The sequence below is a fragment of the Mesoplodon densirostris genome, chromosome 11 (genome assembly GCF_025265405.1).
Source record: "Mesoplodon densirostris isolate mMesDen1 chromosome 11, mMesDen1 primary haplotype, whole genome shotgun sequence".
Lineage (NCBI taxonomy): Eukaryota > Metazoa > Chordata > Mammalia > Artiodactyla > Ziphiidae > Mesoplodon > Mesoplodon densirostris.
In genome coordinates this window covers 24,516,939-24,535,821 of record NC_082671.1, presented here as the reverse complement: position 1 = coordinate 24,535,821, position 18,883 = coordinate 24,516,939, and the positions used below count along the sequence as shown (strand labels likewise).

At 38.7% G+C, this 18,883-nt stretch overlaps 1 protein-coding gene across 10 annotated transcripts in view; it reads right to left on the bottom strand.

Moving 5' to 3' along the window:
* The window catches only part of PPFIBP1 (PPFIA binding protein 1), a 184,433-nt gene that overhangs the window by 67,154 nt on the left and 98,396 nt on the right, over nt 1-18,883 (bottom strand). For all 10 annotated transcript variants that reach the window (XM_060114029.1, XM_060114030.1, XM_060114028.1 and 7 more), the window contains one exon: nt 3,959-4,057. In XM_060114029.1, coding sequence (XP_059970012.1) covers nt 3,959-4,022 — 64 coding nt within the window. In that variant the 5' untranslated portion in view covers nt 4,023-4,057. The remainder of the gene's footprint in view (nt 1-3,958; nt 4,058-18,883) is intronic.

Here is an 18,883-nt window from a genome sequence, read left to right as displayed (position 1 = left end):
GGAACTATATTCAATATCCTGTAATAATTGTAATGAAAATGAATCTGAAAAAAGAATATATATATATATATGTATAACTGAATCACTTTGCTGTACACCTGAAACTAACACTGTAAATCAACTGTATTTCGATTTTTTAAAAGTTAAAACATAAAAAAATTTTTTTAATTAAAAATATGAAACATATATTGGGTTGGCCCAAAAGTTCGTTCGGGTTTTCCGTAAGATGGCTCTAATAGCACTTAGTTGTCTTTAACTTCATTTGAAACAATTTTGTTAGATTGCATGTGACAGCTGTCATATCAGCGTGCATTGAATAAAAACATCAAAATTAGTGAATTTTTGTGTAGCCATTGAAGATGGAAGGAAAAAAGTAACATTTTCGGCATATTATGCTTTATTATTTCAAGAAAGGTAAAAACACAACTGAAACGCAAAAAAAAAGATTTGTGCAGTGTATGGAGAAGGTGCCGTGACTGTTCGAAGGTGTCAAAAGTGGTTTCTGAAGTTTCGTGCTGGAGATTTCTTGCTGGACGATGCTCCACGGTCGGGCAAACCAGTTGAAGTTGACAGTGATCAAATCGAGACATTAATTGAGAACAACCAACGTTATACCACGTGGGAGATAGCCGACATACTCAAAATATCCAAACCAAGTACTGAAAATCATTCGCACCAGCTTGGTTATGTGAACTGCTTTGATGTTTGGGTTCCACATAAGTTAAGCAAAAAAATCCTTCTTGACCATATTTCCACATGCGATTCTCTACTTAAACATAATGGAAACGTTCCATTTTTGAAACATATTGTGATGGGCGATGAAAAGTGGATACTGTACAATAATGTGGAACAGAAGAGATCGTGGGGCAAGCGAAATGAACCACCACCAACCAACACCAAAGGCCGGTCTTCATCCGAAGAAGGTGATATTGTGTATATGGTGGGATCGGAAGGAAGTCCTCTATTATTAGCTCCTTCCGGAAAACCAAACGATTAATTCCAACAAGTACGGTTCCAATTAGACCAACTGAAAGCAGCACTCGATGAAAAGCATCCGGAATTAGTCAACAGAAAATGCATAATCTTCCATCAGGATAATGCAAGACCGCATATTTCTTTGATGACCAGGCAAAAACTGCTACAGCTTGGCTGGGAAGTTCTGATTCATCTGCCATATTCACCAGACATTGCACCTTGAGATTTCCATTTATTTTGATCTTTACAAAATTCTCTTAATGGAAAAAATTTCAATTCCCTGGCAGACTGTAAAAGGCACCTGGAACAGTTCTTTGCTCAAAAAGATAAAAAGTTTTGTGAAGGCGGAATTATGGAGTTGCCTGAAAAATGGCAGAAAGTAGTGGAACAAAAGGGTGAATATGCTGTTCAATAAAGTTCTTTGTGAAAATGAAAAATGTGTCTTTTATTTTTACTTAAAAACTGAAGGAACATTTTGGCCAATGCAATATCATGCCCTGAGCAAGAATACACTTTTCTAGGTTAAACATAACCAGTTCCTTAGTTCGTTAAACTCTTCACCTTCATGCTTACCTTCTCTAGGTAAGTTTTAGTTTGCCAATGACACTTTGAAAATAATATTCGAAGAATCGAATACAGTACCCAAGGTGTGGTCTAATCTACAAAAGAGGTCCAATTGAAGTTGGGTTTCCAGGACGTAGAAGTATAACAAAGGAGGTCAAACCATGCATGACTCTTCCCTGAAGAGAAGAACCTTCTGAAGAGGAAAATACCTTTGGTTTCTTCAAACCACCGAAGCAGAGTAGAGTCCAATTTGTGACCAGAAAAGCGAAGGAGCTGGGGCCAGGACAACTATATCCTGACCCTGGTAGCTGGTAGAGACCAACTGTACCCTGACCCTGACCACCAGGTGTGTGCATGACAAGCCCACCCGAAGCCCATTCAGACATCTCCTCGTTGTAATTGGTTCCTAAATACATGAAAGTCCTCCTCTTGAGACAAAACACAAAATATGACATGAGACCTTAGGTAGCCACCACTCCTGGGGGACTGTGAGGGAGTGAAAAGTGCTCATCCACTAGTCAGTCCCCTCAGTTATGATGAGAAAACAAGGAGATGAAAGTCGACTGCTTTTGCTCAGCTTCTATAATAGAGAATTGCTGAAGATTTTTTTTTTACAACTTTATTGGAGTATAATTGCTTCGCAATGGTGTATTCGTTTCTGCTTTATAACAAAGTGAATCAGTTATACATATACATCTGTTCCCATATCCCTTCCCTCTTGCGTCTCCCTCCCTCCCACCCTCCCTATCCCACCGCTCCAGGGGGTCACAAAGCACTGAGCTGATCTCCCTGTGCTATGCGGCTGCTTCCCACTAGCCATCTACCTTACGTTTGGTAGTGTATATATGTCCATGCCTCTCTCTCGCTTTGTCACAGCTTACCCTTCCCCCTCCCCATATCCTCAAGTCCATTCTCAAGTAGGTCTGTGTCTTTATTCCTGTTTTACCCTTAGGTTCTTCATGACATTTTTTTTCTTCTTAGACTCCATATATATGTGTTAGCATACGGTATTTGTCTTTCTATTTCTGACTTACTTCACTCTGTATGACAGACTCTAGGTCTATCCACCTCATTACAAATAGCTCAATTTCGTTTCTTTTTATGGCTGAGTAATATTCCATTGTATATATGTGCCACATCTTCTTTATCCATTCATCAGATGATGGACACTTAGGTTATTTCCATCTCTGGGCTATTGTAAATAGAGCTGCAATGAACATTTTGGTACATGACTCTTTTTGAATTATGGTTTTCTCAGGGTATATGCCCAATAGTGGGATTCCTGGGTCATATTGTAGTTCTATTTGTAGTTTTTTAAGGACCCTCCATACTGTTCTCCATAGTGGCTGTACCAATTCACATTCCCACCAGCAGTGCAAGAGTGTTCCCTTTTCTCCACACCCTCTCCAGCATTTATTGTTTCTAGATTTTTTGATGATGGTCATTCTGACTGGTGTGCTGAAGATTTTTTAAAAAGAAGATGATCAGATTGGCACTTTGGAGAAAAGATTCTGGTGGTCTGGAAAAGGATGGGCTAGAGCAGGAAAGCAAGAGTGTCAGGGACATCAAGTGAGAGGGTTATTTAGATAAAGCAAGACAATGGTAGCACAGACAGGCCAGATTTTAGAGAGGAGGGAATGGTAGAATTTGGTAGGAGGTAGAATTGATAGAATTTGATTAACTAAGTGGGGGAACATGTGGGAAGTGTCTAGCATGACTTAAACTTCTGCTTTAGGAAACTGTGTGGATGGAGGACTATGAAATTAGCCAAGACAAAGACAACTAGAGGGGCTTCTGAGGAAAGATAATGAGCTCAGTGGGGTTTTTTTTTTTGTTTTTTGTTTTAATTTTTTATTAGAGTATAGTTGATTTACAATGTTGGGTTAGTTTCAGGTGTATGGCAAAGCGAATCAGTTATACATATACACATAATGAGCTTAATGTTTTAAATGATGACACTGATGTGTCTACAGGACATTTCAGGGGAGTATCTGGTTGGCTGGTAGAGATAGGGACCTGAAGAATAGCAAAGAATTGGAAAAATAAATACATGTGAGAGTCATTGGTGGAAAAGTGAATGTGGAATTCAAGGGAAAAGATCAAAACACTCCTGGATACTGGGTAGAGCAGTATCCCTCCAAGTGCAGTCCACAGACTATCTGGACCAGAATCACCTTTATCCTGGATTAGAAGCCCAGGATGGTACTAGAATTTTTGACATTTTAAAATAAAATTTAAGAATAATTCTAGCAAAAATTGGAGAAGAGGGACAAAGATGAAACCATGGGGAACCTAAAGGCATTGGAGAGAGACAATAAATGAAAATATGAAAGTGGAGAGGTAATAAAAGAGTTGTAATAAAAAAGTCAAGAGAGCAAAGTAAATGTCATGCTTGCGTCTTTCAGAGGATGCAGATTACCTGCTATAATACCGTCCATCTGCTCCAATGCCGCAGCCAACATGTCACTTGCATCACTCATCATTTTGCTATTTGTCAAGGGCAAATTCCAACCTAGATCTGAAAAAAATAATGATGTTATCATTACATCCTTAAATGACACATGCTTCCTGGCAGGTTTGATAATTCAACATCAAATTATAACCCCACCTAGCAGTCGAATACAGAGAATTTGTGAAGTATTAGAGCTGAATTAAATGAATCATTTAACAAACTATGACCATTCATCTGCCTACTGTACTGCAGGACCACATGCTATAACTGATCAGTTAATAAAATAAGCACAATGCAGTTCTTGCACCCATGGTGTTTTAAACTCCAGTAGGATGGTTTCCGTGCTGTACTCTGTAGAGCTCTGGGTCTCTGTGAGGGCATCAGAAGTGGCTGTGGAACTTTGCCCAGGGCCATGAGGGATGCTGTGTAGATAAGACTTGTTCTTTCTGCACCAGCCCCACCTAATCTCTGCTCTCTCAATTTTGCCTTTAATTTTTTGTTTTCTCGCAATAGGGAATTACCGTAAGATTTGTCTAAGAAAATGGTTCAGGAACATATATAATAAGCACATACACATCTACTGGTATTTTGCAACATAACAATAGCTATCACGTACTGAGTGAGTGCCTACAGTGGTTCCGACACATTAATATAAATTATCCACAATCCTTAATCATGAGAGGAACCCTATAAAATGCATAAATTCCTCTTCATTTTATAAATGTAATCAAAGATGTTTGTTGATCTTTGCCTGTAAAGACAGCAAGTACGTATAACAAAAACCAGTTTACAAAGACCAGTTTTTAAACTAGGTCTGTCTGATTTCCACTATAATATTAAATTTTTGTTTCTCTGATCCTAACTCACAGATAGGTTTAGGCTGAAATTGCGTCACAATCTACTCACTCTTTTACCAGTTAAAAAATAAATTGAAATCATCCTTGCAAAAAAATTTGGTCATTAACAGGAAAAAGGTAAATTATGTGATTTTCAATATTAAGTAATACATTTCAGGTACCAGCTAAGCACCCACATAAATTCTCCCAACAGGCCTAGGTAAGGCTCTTGCTACTTAGCAGATACTGTGGTGTAGCAAACACCAGGGAAATAAAGGATATGTTGCTTAAAAGAAACCTTTGCCCTCTGTTTCCAAGTAACCAGGTCTTACCACTTTATTTTTACAAACATATTTACAGTTCTGATAAACAGCTGCTTAGATCAGTTCTCTGTTGTGCACTCACTTTAATAAAATGCCATTTAATCATTGTGAAATCTTACTTTGATTTTATAGTATTCATAGATTTTAACTAAGAATTTCCCAGAACTTTACTCCCTTCAGAAGGTATAAAATATCACTACCATTTTATGTAGAAATACTACAGCACAAAAATACCCAAGGCACGCATTTACAGTCACCCAGAAATCAGGGGGTTAATAAGCTAGGTTATGAACCTAGGAGTTCTCAAAAATCTACTTGCACATTTAGCTAGTGCACAGTCCAGAGAGGTGGGGCACAAATTTAATGATCACGCTTCAGGCTGGAAACCTCAAAACATGAAAATTGAGAACACAAAGGATTAAGCCAAAGAGTGTATGGTCCTTGAATTTTATATCATTAAGTGGCTTACATTCCCTTTCATTTTAAAAGATGAACTTCAAAGAGCTCTAGATAGTATCTAGATAGATACTATATATATATATATATATATATATATATATATATATATATATATATATATATATATAAAAGAGAGACAGACAGACACATGCCAGGCTTAGCTATAAACATGGGGAATGCTGATAAAATAAAATAATGCTCACGTTAGAAAAGCTCTCATCACCTCACTAACTTAGAAAAACAAATATTCGTCTTTGTTGGCAACTATAATTTGTGTAGAGCAGGAACACTTTCCAAGAAAGACAGGTAGTTATCTATTTCTTCTCTATTCTGTTAAATGTACCTTTCAAATTCTATGACATGGAGGTATGAGAACTTAGGCCGTGCTTTTCAAACTGGTGGTGAAGAACCAATTTTTAAAAAAATGTCCAGTTTGTTAGAGACCAAGTCTTTGTTTAATATAATAAAATATGACAACAATATTAAAGTGTTATAAAAGTTTATAAATGCTTACTCTCAATCTCTATGCTTATCACATAGCAGCCTACATGTAACAGTAAGGACAAGACAGACAGTAAACACAATTAATAAATATGTATATAATATGGCAAAGGTGGTAGGTGCTAAAGGAGAAAAATTGAACAGTTATCCTCAGGAGATCAGAGGGTCAGGAATCTGGAGAGCTTTGCAAATTAAACAGGGTGGTCAGGAAGAATGACAGATTCAAAGGTCAAAGACTTCTTTAATAAATTAAAATTAGTTAAATATAGGTTCAGTGGTATTCCAAGGGTAGAATTCTTACAAATTGATTAAAAAAACGGGAGAGGTGAAGTCACGAATAGACGTATAACAGAAGAGGAAACACTTCCAGCCAATAAAAATATGAAGAGATGCTTAATGTTATTAATAGTCAAGAAATTTAAGATAACAATGTGATACCATCTTATACCCAGTCATCTGGCAAAAAAAACTAGAGAGTACCAAGTACTGTAAAAGGAGGTGAATGCACAGAATCTCTTACAGAATGGTAATGGGAATGTAAAATGGGCTAAAATTAAACATTCACATTCATTTTCAATCTAGCAATATTTACCCCAAGGTATATAACCATGAGCAATACACAAATGTTCATAGTAGGACTTGTCACAAGGAAAAAAACGTGAAAACAGCCCAAATGTCCATCAGTGTGAGAGGAGATGAATAAACTGGTATATTTACACAATGCAATTGCATACAGTTTTCAAAATAAACTAAAACAATGCATGTGTAGTTTGGACAAATCTATGCAATATAAAAGGCAATAAAAAAGTAAGTCTCTGGTAAATTCAGCAAGACTTTTTATAAAGTTAAAAACAATTAAATACAAATATATAAATACACACACATATATTAGAAATACATATAGATTCAATATAACTATACAAAAGAAAAGAGGGAATGATAATACACAATTCAGGATGATGGCTGCCTTAAGCCAGGGACGTAGAGGGACAGAATGGGAAAAAGGGTTATAAAGTTAAATGAAGGTTACTGTCAAGTTTTTGAATTAGGGATGGACTCAAAAGTTATTATTACGCTATTAAAAATGACAAAATGGGAATTCCAGTTCTGATAATAGTGGAATAGATTGTATTGGACTTACTGTCCCACAAATAGCAATACAAAACACTGGATGACATATAGAACAATTTTAAAGAAATTGGAGAGTGACCAAAACCAGGTAGAAACTATGAGGAATTCAGCTCTTGAGTAAAGGGAACCATAATGAGTGAGATTCACATTTATACATCTTTTCACTTGTGGGCACTCCCCCGTCCACATGATGCAGAGTGGTTAGGGCTTATGAAAAAATCACAGTCTTAATGGCTCGGTGGATAAAAGGGGGTAAACTTCTTACATTATGCACAAAGGTGTTTAATACTAACACTAATTCATAGCAGGCTGCGATAAGAATATATAATATAATCCATTAAAACTATAAAATAAAAAGACAAAGTAAAAAGCCAACTGAGTTGATGAAATAGACTACTAATAAAATCCTCATTTAATCCAAAAGAAGGCAGTAAAGGTGGAACAATGAAGAGATGGGAGAAAAAGAAATCAAATGGCAAATGGTAGACAAACTCAATCATATAATTTATCATTACATTAAATATAAATGGAATAAACATTAATAAAAGCCAGAGATTGGCAGACTGGTTAAATCCAAAGACACAGTAAGCCTGGGAAAGGAGGAGTGGCTATATTAATATAAGAAAAATGACTTCCAATCAAGAAGTATTACTAGAAAGAAAGAGGGGTATTTTATAATGATAAGAGTCATTTCATCAGGAAGTCCTAACAATCACAAATGTTTTTGCAACTAATAACAGAGCTTCAAATGACATGAGGCAAAATCTGACACAATTAGGGGAGAATTACACAAATTCTGTCCATTTATATTTAATGTAATTGTTGATATGGTTGGATTTAAGTCTACTGCCCTGCCATTTTCTTTTCTGTTTGTCCCATCTTTCATTTGTCCCTCCTTTTCAACCTTCTTTTAGAATGACAGACAAGGTAGGAAAAAATTCAGGTAATAATATAGATGTTAGCAACACTATCAACCATCTTGACCTAATTGAATTTATAGAACAAAACATCCAAATGCAGGGACTTCCCCAGTGGCCCAGTGGTTAAGAATCTGCCTTCCAATGCAGGGGACGTGGGTTCGATCCCTGGTTGGGGAATTAAAATCCCACATGCCCCAGGGCAACTAAGCCCGCGCTCTAGAGCCTGCAACCCACAACTAGAGAGAAGCCTGCGTGCTGCAACTAAGACCCAACACAGCTAAATAAATAAATATTTTTTAAAAATCCAAATGTAGAACATACATTCTTTTTAATCCACTTGTTATATTCACCAGGACAGGCCATGCATGTATGCAAGGCCACAAAATAAGTCTCAATAAATTCAAAATGGGCATTAAAGGACTACATAGAAGAGTAAGAACAGCAACCTGAAGTGGTAAAGCACTAATGCTAAGAATAGAGCTTCCATATTTATTAAAAGTCTGACTTGCCCATGGCTTAAGCTACTTTAGAGGCAGCCTCACTTTGTGAGCATCTGTGTTAATAAGGCAATGTCAATTTTCATGCCTGGGTCAAAGTATTTTTAAAGGCTAAATAAAAGGGTTCAGAAAATCCCATGCTCTATAAAGATTTTCCTATATCCTCAGAAACATTTCTGAGAGGAAGATTCCCCTGGGCATTCTCACATACATAATATTGATACAATGGAATATTACTCTAATACAATGGAATAGTACTCCACAATGAAAAAGACTGATACATTTTTGGCTAACATTATGTTGAGCCAAAGAAGTCAGACATAAATGACTACGTACTATGTGATTCCTGTCATGTGAAATCAAAAAATAGGTAAACTATGGTGACAGAAAGTAGGAATTACTTGCAGGAAGTGGTGAATGATTGAAGGAGATACTGGGGACTTTCTGTTCAATATCTTGATGGAGGTGTTGGTTATACAAGTTTACACATTTGTCAAAACTCATCAAATACATTTAAGATGTGTTCATTTCACTGTATGTAAGTTTCACCTCAAATTTTAAAAATTAGGATTCAAAATGGTTGTTAGAAATTAGAAATAAAACAATATTTTTAAAGGAACCAAATAAAAAAATGGATGACTATACGTAGGCTATGCATGGCCTTATAATGATAATATATCATGAATAAAGGATAATGAATAATCCAATTATATGCACCTAAGATCCAAAATAAAACTCAGAATAACCAGTTTCTTTTGTTCTAATTCTTTGCTTACCCAGAAAGCTACTGATTACAATTTCATCTTTTAGGTGGTCAAAACCATTTAGAAAATAAAAACTTTATCATCCGATAATTCTCACACGATACCAGATTTATTTCTGGATTGTAAATAGCTACAATGGCTTGCTGAAGGAAAAGGTACCAGAAAATACAACTACCAACAACAACAAAGGAATGGGGTTTGCAAGGTTGTAGTTCAAACTGGAGAAACCCCCTGATTTGTTTCAGAGATCAGCTCTGCTTGCAAGAGTCCTCAGTTTAGTGGTTTCCTATTCCGATGGTTTAAGAAAAAGAAGTTAAGAAAAGTCTTGGAAAAGCAGTCTCCTGGAGGTAACATTCATATTTTATAGTATGGGTTTAAAAAAAAAAGGAGAAGCATATTTTGGGTATATTTCAAGCTTGGCCAGGATCCATTTAGAGCAGATTTGAATAAGGTAAAATATCAGGGAATGTTTCAGCAATGGGTGTGGTGGCTGAAGCATTGGCAGAAAACCATACTTTTTACAGGGTTGCTGACTAACTGATGTTTTAGGTCAGGCCAACTGCCCAGTCTCTCTGGTTGGAAGGAAGGAAGGAAGGGAGGGAGGGAGGGAGGGAGGGAGGGAGGAAGGTTGTAAGAAGATTAGAAAGTCTGTTTCTAAACTTTGCTGAGAATGACATTTGTCCTAACTTTCTCAGCTTTCCTTAGGTAAAATGTTGTAAGTTTGAAAGAGAACTTCGAATTCCATGCCCAGAGATGGATACTAAGACATTAAAAGGAGAAATCCCTTCAGTGAAAGAATGTTTACACACGTTCAGCTAGGCTGGTGGAGCACCAAGTTATTAGTTGGTCATTATGAAAACAATACCGTTTCATAGAAATTACCCACAGATCTCTCAGCAACTTTTTCCCCCAAGATGCTCACTAGGGATGTCAATCATTACGAGATGACTTCCCATGTGGGCAGCAATACAATCTTAGCAATGTCTTGAAAATTGGAGTAGGAAGGACTGTGGAGCGGTGCTCAAGGTGTGGGGCCTGATCCGCAGCGGCCTCAGCATCCCGTGTGAGCTGGCTCAGATGTAAATCCTTGGGCCAAGATCTACTGAGACAGAAAGTCTAGAGGCAGGGTTTGCGTGAGCTGCCACGGGATGCTGACACGCGCTCGGTCACTGTGCTGGAGCACGAGAGGCCCTCTTTCCTCTCCGGACAGGGAGCCCCACCCAGAGGACTTGCGAACTGCCTACCAAGGGAAACAAGGGCACAGCCCCTCTCCCCAGCTCCTGCTTCTACTTTTGATCTAAAAATAACAGCTCTGAAGAAGCAATTCAGGTTTTAACCTGAAAAAAAAATCTCTCCCTTTAAACTTCAACTACTCAGTCATTATGTCTGGAACTTTTTAAGATTCTTATGCAATCCTCCTTGCTTTCTGGTTCTCTGCTATGTATCTGTCATCACGTATTTCCTCCTCCACACTGTATTAGTCCAAATCCTTTCACCGGCAGTCTTCTCTAACGTCTCTAGAAAATTAATTCAGAATCACCTGAAAAGGGCAACATGGTAAGACATCGGGGTCGAGGGGGCAGGGGAAGTGTTGAAAAGAATGGGGATGTTGGCAGCAGGGGTGACATCTAATGTCACAACACACAAGTAAAAAGTTTGTCAAGCTGTAAAAATAAGTATAATATTGATGATCTAACTGGAAATTTGAACACCACGTATTTGAAAATATTAAGGAATTATTTTAATGTTTATGTAATAATAGAGAGGAACAAAATATTAATGGATGAAATGGTATGACACCTGGAATTTGCTTTAAAATAATAAAGAAGGGAATAAGAGTAAAGATCTAGGTGAAACAAGATTAGCCATGATTTGATAACTGCTGAGATGAGTGATAAGTACATAGGGTAACACTATACTATTCTGTCTACATTTTTATATATTTGAGATTTTCCATAATAAAATATTTAAACTTTTTCATCCATATCTTCAGACAATAGGATTTGCAAACACCCTTGACCCTGATATAATTGGCTTAAATATTTTATTTTTCTATCATAACCTCAAGCATACCAAGGGCTCACCAAATATTTACAAACCAAATAAGAAAGTACTTGTTATTTTAACCACCTGCATAAACACAAACATACGCTCAGAAAATGGAAAAGCCTCTCACAGATAGATGTAAGGCAGAGCCTAAAAGAGGGCATATTAATGACTGTGTAGTAGAAAGAGTTACTTCTCCTGCTCACAAAAATGAAGAGCCATAAAAGATGGTTAAATATTCAAATAAATGAAGCAGCAAGGAAAATAGGCTAAAATAAAAGGAAACGAACCTTTTGGCTCTATGCTATTGTTATGTAGGAATGATAACAAGAAGGGAGTTGATTTTCAAAGTTCATTACAATAAGCCAAGATCTTTTACTTCTTGAATAAAAGGATGTTGCTGCTATTTGAAAAACTGATGTGTATTAAATGTCAGTAAATCTGAAGATCTAGCGATAAATGGAAAGGATGGCCCATTTCCCTCTACCTACTATTATTAGCTGTTATCATGACTGCACGAAATTATGGATTTGCCCAAGGTCACTCAAGAAGTAAGACTTCAGAGCTTCCTTGGTGGCGCAGTGGTTGAGAGTCCGCATGCCGATGCAGGGGACACGGGTTCGTGCCCCGGTCCGGGAAGATCCCACATGCCGCGGAGCGGCTGGGCCCATGAGCCTGTGCGTCCGGAGCCTGTGCTCCGCAACGGGAGAGGCCACAACAGTGAGAGGCCCGTGTACCGAAAAAAAAAAAAAAAAAGAAGTAAGATTTCAGTCCAAACCCCAAGTACGCCTCTCACTCAATTCAACAGGTATTTATCAAACAGCTATTAGGCCCTGACTAGGACCACCAACTTTGACCAGGACCACCTATCTCATAGGCTTCTAGTCCAAACTATATACCACCCCCAGGACACCCACTCCTGCCTGCCTCTCACACTGCACAGCATACCCTGCTCTGAACACACCCTGCTCTCTTACCTCTGTGTTGTCACTTCTCTCCTTGCACCACCCCTTCTAAGCCCGGGGACACATACTTTCAAGACAGCTCAGGCATCCTTGGGCCCTCCTGGAGCATCCTGGGTATGACTTCATGAGACCCCTCATTTTACAGTATCTGTCTCCTTGACTGCGCTGTGAGCTCCTTGATAATAGAGACTGTGTTTCTGATCTCTGCATCCCCAGTGTCTCATGTGGTGGACATCAAATGCTTGCAGCACAAATGCATATGCCCCGGGAGCTCCTCAAACATGCACACTGTCATGTCATAACTAGTCTTGCTCCTATACTCCCTGTTTTGGCAAATAGTGTGAGCTTCCTCTTAGCTGCACAGGCCAGAAACCTATCTTCTCACCTTAACTTTTAAGATAAATTGGATCACTGCTATCACCCTTGCTAGCTACAATCTCATAAAATGAATTTTCATGCTCTTCAAGAGGTAGGTGAACCAAATTCATTGTGCTACTCATGAGTTTGCAAACTTAGTTCCCAATATGATGCAGAAGTATCAGGGGGCCTGAGCAGGTTTCAACTTCTAATTTTTCTAACCTACTCTAACGTCTTCTTTTTAGGTCTTATAACCTGAGGACTCATCTCTCTCCTATTTTCCCACCCAGGTCTACCAACCTAGTCTTCATTGGCTAAGAGATAAGCAGTTCTGGGATATGTGAGACCCAGAATTGTACCCCTAAGGAGGGCAGGGCTGGGTAACAGCTCCTCGAAGCTCTGAAAGGGAGGGAATGGGCAAGGTGCCTATATATAAGCACCCTCTAAAGGAGTATGTTATAAACCCCTAAGATTAAAAGGTAGTGAAAAAGTTTAGTAGACTATAATCAGCATTTATTTTAATAAAATAGAAGACATCAGAACATCTCACAAGAAATGAAAGTATTATTTTGTGAAACTTTTGATTTGGTTTTATGTATATACCTGCCTGTAACAAATACTGACTGAAGGCCTACCATGTGCCAGGTCCTGGAGGCAGAACAGTGGAAAAGACAAGCAAAAAAGACAAATCAGGGGCTTCCCTGGTGGCACAGTGGTTGAGAGTCCGCCTGCCAATGCAGGGGACATGGGTTCGTGCCCCGGTTCGGGAAGATCCCACATGCTGCAGAGCGGCTGGGCCCGTGAGCCATGGCCGCTGAGCCTGCGCGTCCGGAGCCTGTGCTGCGCAACAGGAGAGGCCACAACAGTGAGAGGCCCATGTACCGCAAAAAAAAAAAAAAAAGACAAATTACTCTGCCTTTAGGGAGCTGACATTCCAGTGGTTTCAGCGCACACATGCGCACTCGTGCATGCGCGCACGCGCGCGTGTGTGTGTGTGTCTGTAGGGACATGCATGCATATGTACTGCATCATGATGTAAGAAAGTGTATCTTACACTAGGTCAAAAACATCTGAAAATTACTTCTTTCTCTAAAGTGGTGCTATTTAAAACATGGTCTATGAACTGGTGCTAGTTCACCAACTGTTATTGGTCTACTACGAGATAAGTATAGAAATTGAGAATAAGTATTCAGAAAATTCTATAGCAACTTGACCTTGCTGTGATATCCAATTACATGATAATTTTGCTGCCAAACCCGATTATTTTAAAATTGAATTTTACAAAAAAGAATCCATGATGGATTGGAATAAGAAAAAAAAACCAAAAAAAACAAAAAATCTAGTCCTTCACCAGAGATGGTTGGAGAAGCACTGCTCTGGAGGACACACTGGGTGGGGTTCTGGGGAATAGGTGTATACATGGTACTTTACTTGGGAACCGCAGCCACGGAACACAGACAGAAGGGGTGACACGTGCGCAAGAGAACCCCAACAAGTGGGGAGTACAGTTCAGGTTTATTCTTTTTCCATACATGTCAAATGATGACAATAATTAAATGGAAAGTAGAAAAGTGTTAGCACTGACAATGATGATATATGGCTAAACTCAGAAGAAATGAAACAAAAAACATTTGTATTAAATTAACATCAATGGCAGTCACACATAGGCATACCTCGTTTTAATCTGCTTCACTTTATTGTGCTTCATAGAGAGCAGTAGCTTTTTTTTTTTTTTTTTTTTTTTACAAATTGAAGGTTTGTGGCACCCCAGTGTCGAGCAAGTCTATCAGCACCATTTTTCCAACGGCATTGGCTCACTTCCTGTTTCTGTGGAACATTTTGGTAGTTCTAGCAATATTTCAAAACTTTTCTAATTATTGTTATATTTGTTAGGGTGATCTGTGATCAGTGATCTCTGATGTTACTACTGCAATTGCTGTGGGGCACCATGAACAGCATCCGTATAAGATGGAGAACTTAATTGGTAAATGCTGTGTGTGTTCTGATTGCTCCCCTGACTGGCCTTTCCCCCGTCTCTCTCTCCTCGTTGGGCCTCCCTATTTCCTGAGACACAACAATATTGGAATCAGGCCAGTTAATAACCCCACAGTGACCTCTAAGTGTGCATGAAAAGAAGAGTTGCACGTCTCTCACTTTAAATCAAAAGCTAGAAATGAGCTCAGTGAGGAAGGCATGTTGAAAGCGGAGGGAGGCTGAAAGCTAGGCCTCTTGTGCCAGTTAGCCAAGTTGTGAATGCAAAGGAAAACTTCCTAAAGGAAATTAAAAGTGCTACTCCAGTGAACACATGATGATAAGAAAGTGAAACAGCCTTATTGCTGATATGGAGAAAGTTGCAGTGGTCTGGATAGAAGATCAAACCAGCCACAACATTCCCTTAAGCCAAAGCCTGATCCAGAGCATGACCCTAACTCTCTTCAGTTCTATGAAGGCTGAGAGAGGTGAGGAAGCTGCAGAATTTCAGTTTGAAGTTAGCGGAGGCTGAAGGAAAGAAGCCCTCTCTATAACATAACAGCGTGAGGTGAAGCAGCAAGTGCTGACGTAGAAGCTGCGGCAAGTTATCCAGAAGATCTAGCTCAGATAATTCATGAAAGTGGCTACACTGAACAACAGATTTTCAATGTAGATGAAAGAGCTTTCTATTAGGAAAAAGATGCCACATACAACTTTCATAGCTAGAGAGAGGAAGTCAATGCCTGGCTTCAAAGCTTCAAATAACAGACTGACTCTCTTTTTAGGTGCTAAAGCAGTTGGTGACTTTAAGTGGAAGCTAATGTCCACCTACCATTCTGAAAATCCTAGGGTCCGTCAGAATTATGCTAATGTCAACTCTGCCTGGGCTCTATCAATGAAACAACAAAGTCTGTGACAGCACATCTACATATGGCATAGTTTACTGAATATTCTATGCTCACTCTTGAGATCTACTGCTCAGAAAAAAAGATTCCTTTCGAAATATTACTGTTCATTGACAGTGCACCCGGTCACCCAAGAACTCCGATGGAGATGTACAATGAAGTACAACGTTAATAAGATTCATGTAGTTTTCATGTCTGCTAACACAGCATCCATTCTGCAGCCCATGGATCAAGGAGTCATTTTGACTTTCAAGTCTTATTATTTAAGAAATACATTTCATAAGGCTATAGCTGCCACAGCTAGTGATTCCTCTGGTGGATCTGGGCAAATTAAATGGAAAACCTCTGGAAAATATTCACCATTCAAGATGCCATTAAGAACATTTGTGATTCATGGAAAGAGATCAAAATATCAACATTCAGAGGAGTTTGGAAGAATTTGATTTCAACCCTCCTGGATGACTTTGAGGGATTCAAGCCTTCAGTGGAGGATGTAACTGCAGATGTGGTGGAAACAGCAAGAGAACCAGAGTTAGGAGTGGAGCCTGAAGATGTGACCGAATTGCTGCCATCGCATGAGAAAACTTGAAGGGATGAGGAGCTGCTTCTTATGGATGAGCAAATAAGTGGCTTCTTGAGATGGAATCTGCTCCTGGTGAAGATGTTGTGAAGATTGTTGAAATGACAACAAAGAATTCAGAATATTACATAACCTGAGTTGACAAAGCGGTGGCAGCGTCTGGGAGAATTAACTCCAGTTTCAAAAAAAAGTTCTACTGTGGGTAAAATGCTATCAAACAGCATTGCATGCTACAGAGCAATCCCTTATGAAAGGAAGAGACAACTGATGTGGCAAACTTAATTGTTGTCTAATTTTCAGAAACTGCTACAGCCGCCCAGCCTTCGGCAATCACCTCCCTGATCAGTCAGCAGCCACCAGCATCTCACTGAGGCAAGAGCCTCCACCAGTACAAACATTACGACTCCCTGAAGGCTCAGATGACAGCATTTTTTAGCAATGAAGTGTTTTTTAATGAAGGTATGTACATTGTTTTTTTTTAGACATAATACTATTGCACACTTGACAGACTATTGTCTACTACACTAATCCATAGTGTAAACATAACTCTTACATGCACTGGGAAACCCAAAAATTCCTGTGACTCACCTTTTTTTCAATATCTGCTTTAATGCAGTGGTCTGGAACCGAACTCGCGATATCTCAAATGTATACCTGTAAGGAACTACTTACATGTCTAACTACAATGCATCGCAGCAGCAAAACACAGATAATTTCTGATCTTCTCTGTTTTAATACAACAATAAAAGCTATTATAGTTTGCACTAAAATTTCATAGTTTGTTATTCACACACCATGGCCCAAAGCACACTGTATTTTAAAATACAGTCAGCATACCACACTGACTGGGAAGAGTGGTAAAAATTGTGGGCTAGGGAAGAGTTTTGTACAGAAATAAGACTAGAATAATTTTAAAGACTAAACTGTTTGTCTAGTAGGTAATTTCTATTGGTTTCTATTTCAACTGAGTGTCAGTTACATTCTTGGCTGTACAGTAAGTAGAATGTCAACTTTTTTTTTTCTTTTATAGCGTACATGCCTCTGGCCATAATCAGCAGTACAGATATGTCTTCAGCTGTTGCAGAAAAAAAGAATGAAAACCAGACCCCTGAAATTATACAGTTGAAAGTACAAAATATATTTTTAACATTGTTATTCACTCTTAAGATATTAAAAGACATATGGAAACTTTGTACAATTAATGAGGACTGAGCCAAGTAATAATAGGTAATATAATGCTTTTCAAGTTATTACTATTTCAGGTCTGTGTGACTAGCACTAATTGCTGCCGTGGGAGATGTGCTCAAGGGAAGGATAATGAGAATCAGGAAAGCAAGGCCAAAATTTATTTCCCAACCCAAGGGTTGGCAAACTACAGCCCATAAGCCAAATCTGGCCCGCTGCCTGTTTTTGTAAATAAAGTTTCATTGGAACACAGTCACACTCATTTGTTTATGTAATCATCTAGGCAGCTTTCATGCTACAGCAGCAGATTTGAACAGTTACAACCACAAAGCCTCAAATATTTACTATCTGGCCCTTTGCAGGAAAAGTTTGCCGACCTCTGCCCCAAACCCTTTCCTCTTTGCTCATTTTCCCATTGATTGAACAATATTTACTGAGAAGCTATAACATAGCAGGCACTATTCTAAGTGATGAGGGTATAGCAGCAAAGGAAAAGAAAGACAATGGAAAAGGAAAAAAGTAAATAAAAAGTTGTTGCTCTGATGAAGCATACATTCTAATGGCAAGAGACCATAAACAAATAAATATTTTAAATATACAGTAAATCAGATGGTGAGAAATAATTTAGGAAAAACAAAGCAGGGAAAGGGGATAAAGATAACATTAGCTCACTATGTATCAGGCACTGTTTTAAGTGCTTTTCGTGTATTAATTCATTAAATCTTCACAATAACCCTACTGACATGATATTAGGTGATAACACTGAGGCACAGAAAGGGCACCCGAGTCATACAGCTCTAGAAAATGGATTTGAAACCAGAGCCCATGATCTTAATTGTACATTCTGCTGGCTCTTTGTGCAAAAAGGGAATGGCAGGGAGTTACCGTTTTAATATGATAATAGGCGAAGGCCCCACTGATACAATGACATTGAACAAAGCCCTGAAAAAAGGTGAGAGAGAAAATCATGTGACTATGCAGGAAGAACTTCCAGGTAGCAACAACAGCCAGTGCAAAGGCCCTGAGGCAGGAGAGTTTCATGTATTTGGTATTCGAGGCCCAGGTGGGGAGAGGGAGACTGAGAAGGGGAATTTACATAGAGTGAAATGCACAGGGCTTAACTATATGGTTTGATGAGTTCTGACGAATGCACATACCTATGTAACACACCCCCTAACAAGATATCAACATTCCTATCACCTTGTCTATATTTTGATGGAAAAGCTAACAGAATTTGATACAGTGTTTAGGAAAAAGAAAGGACTCAAGCCCATGGCCTAATCAATAGAAAGATGGAGTGGCCATTTACTGAGGCGACTAACCGTCCACCCCCAACCCAAGCATGACAAGCACTCCTTCCATCCACCAAAGGAAGGAAGCAAGAAGAACTATAAAATTATCATCCACTGAGAGTCATCCCCACCATCCTTTACGCTAAAGCCTAATGAAGTA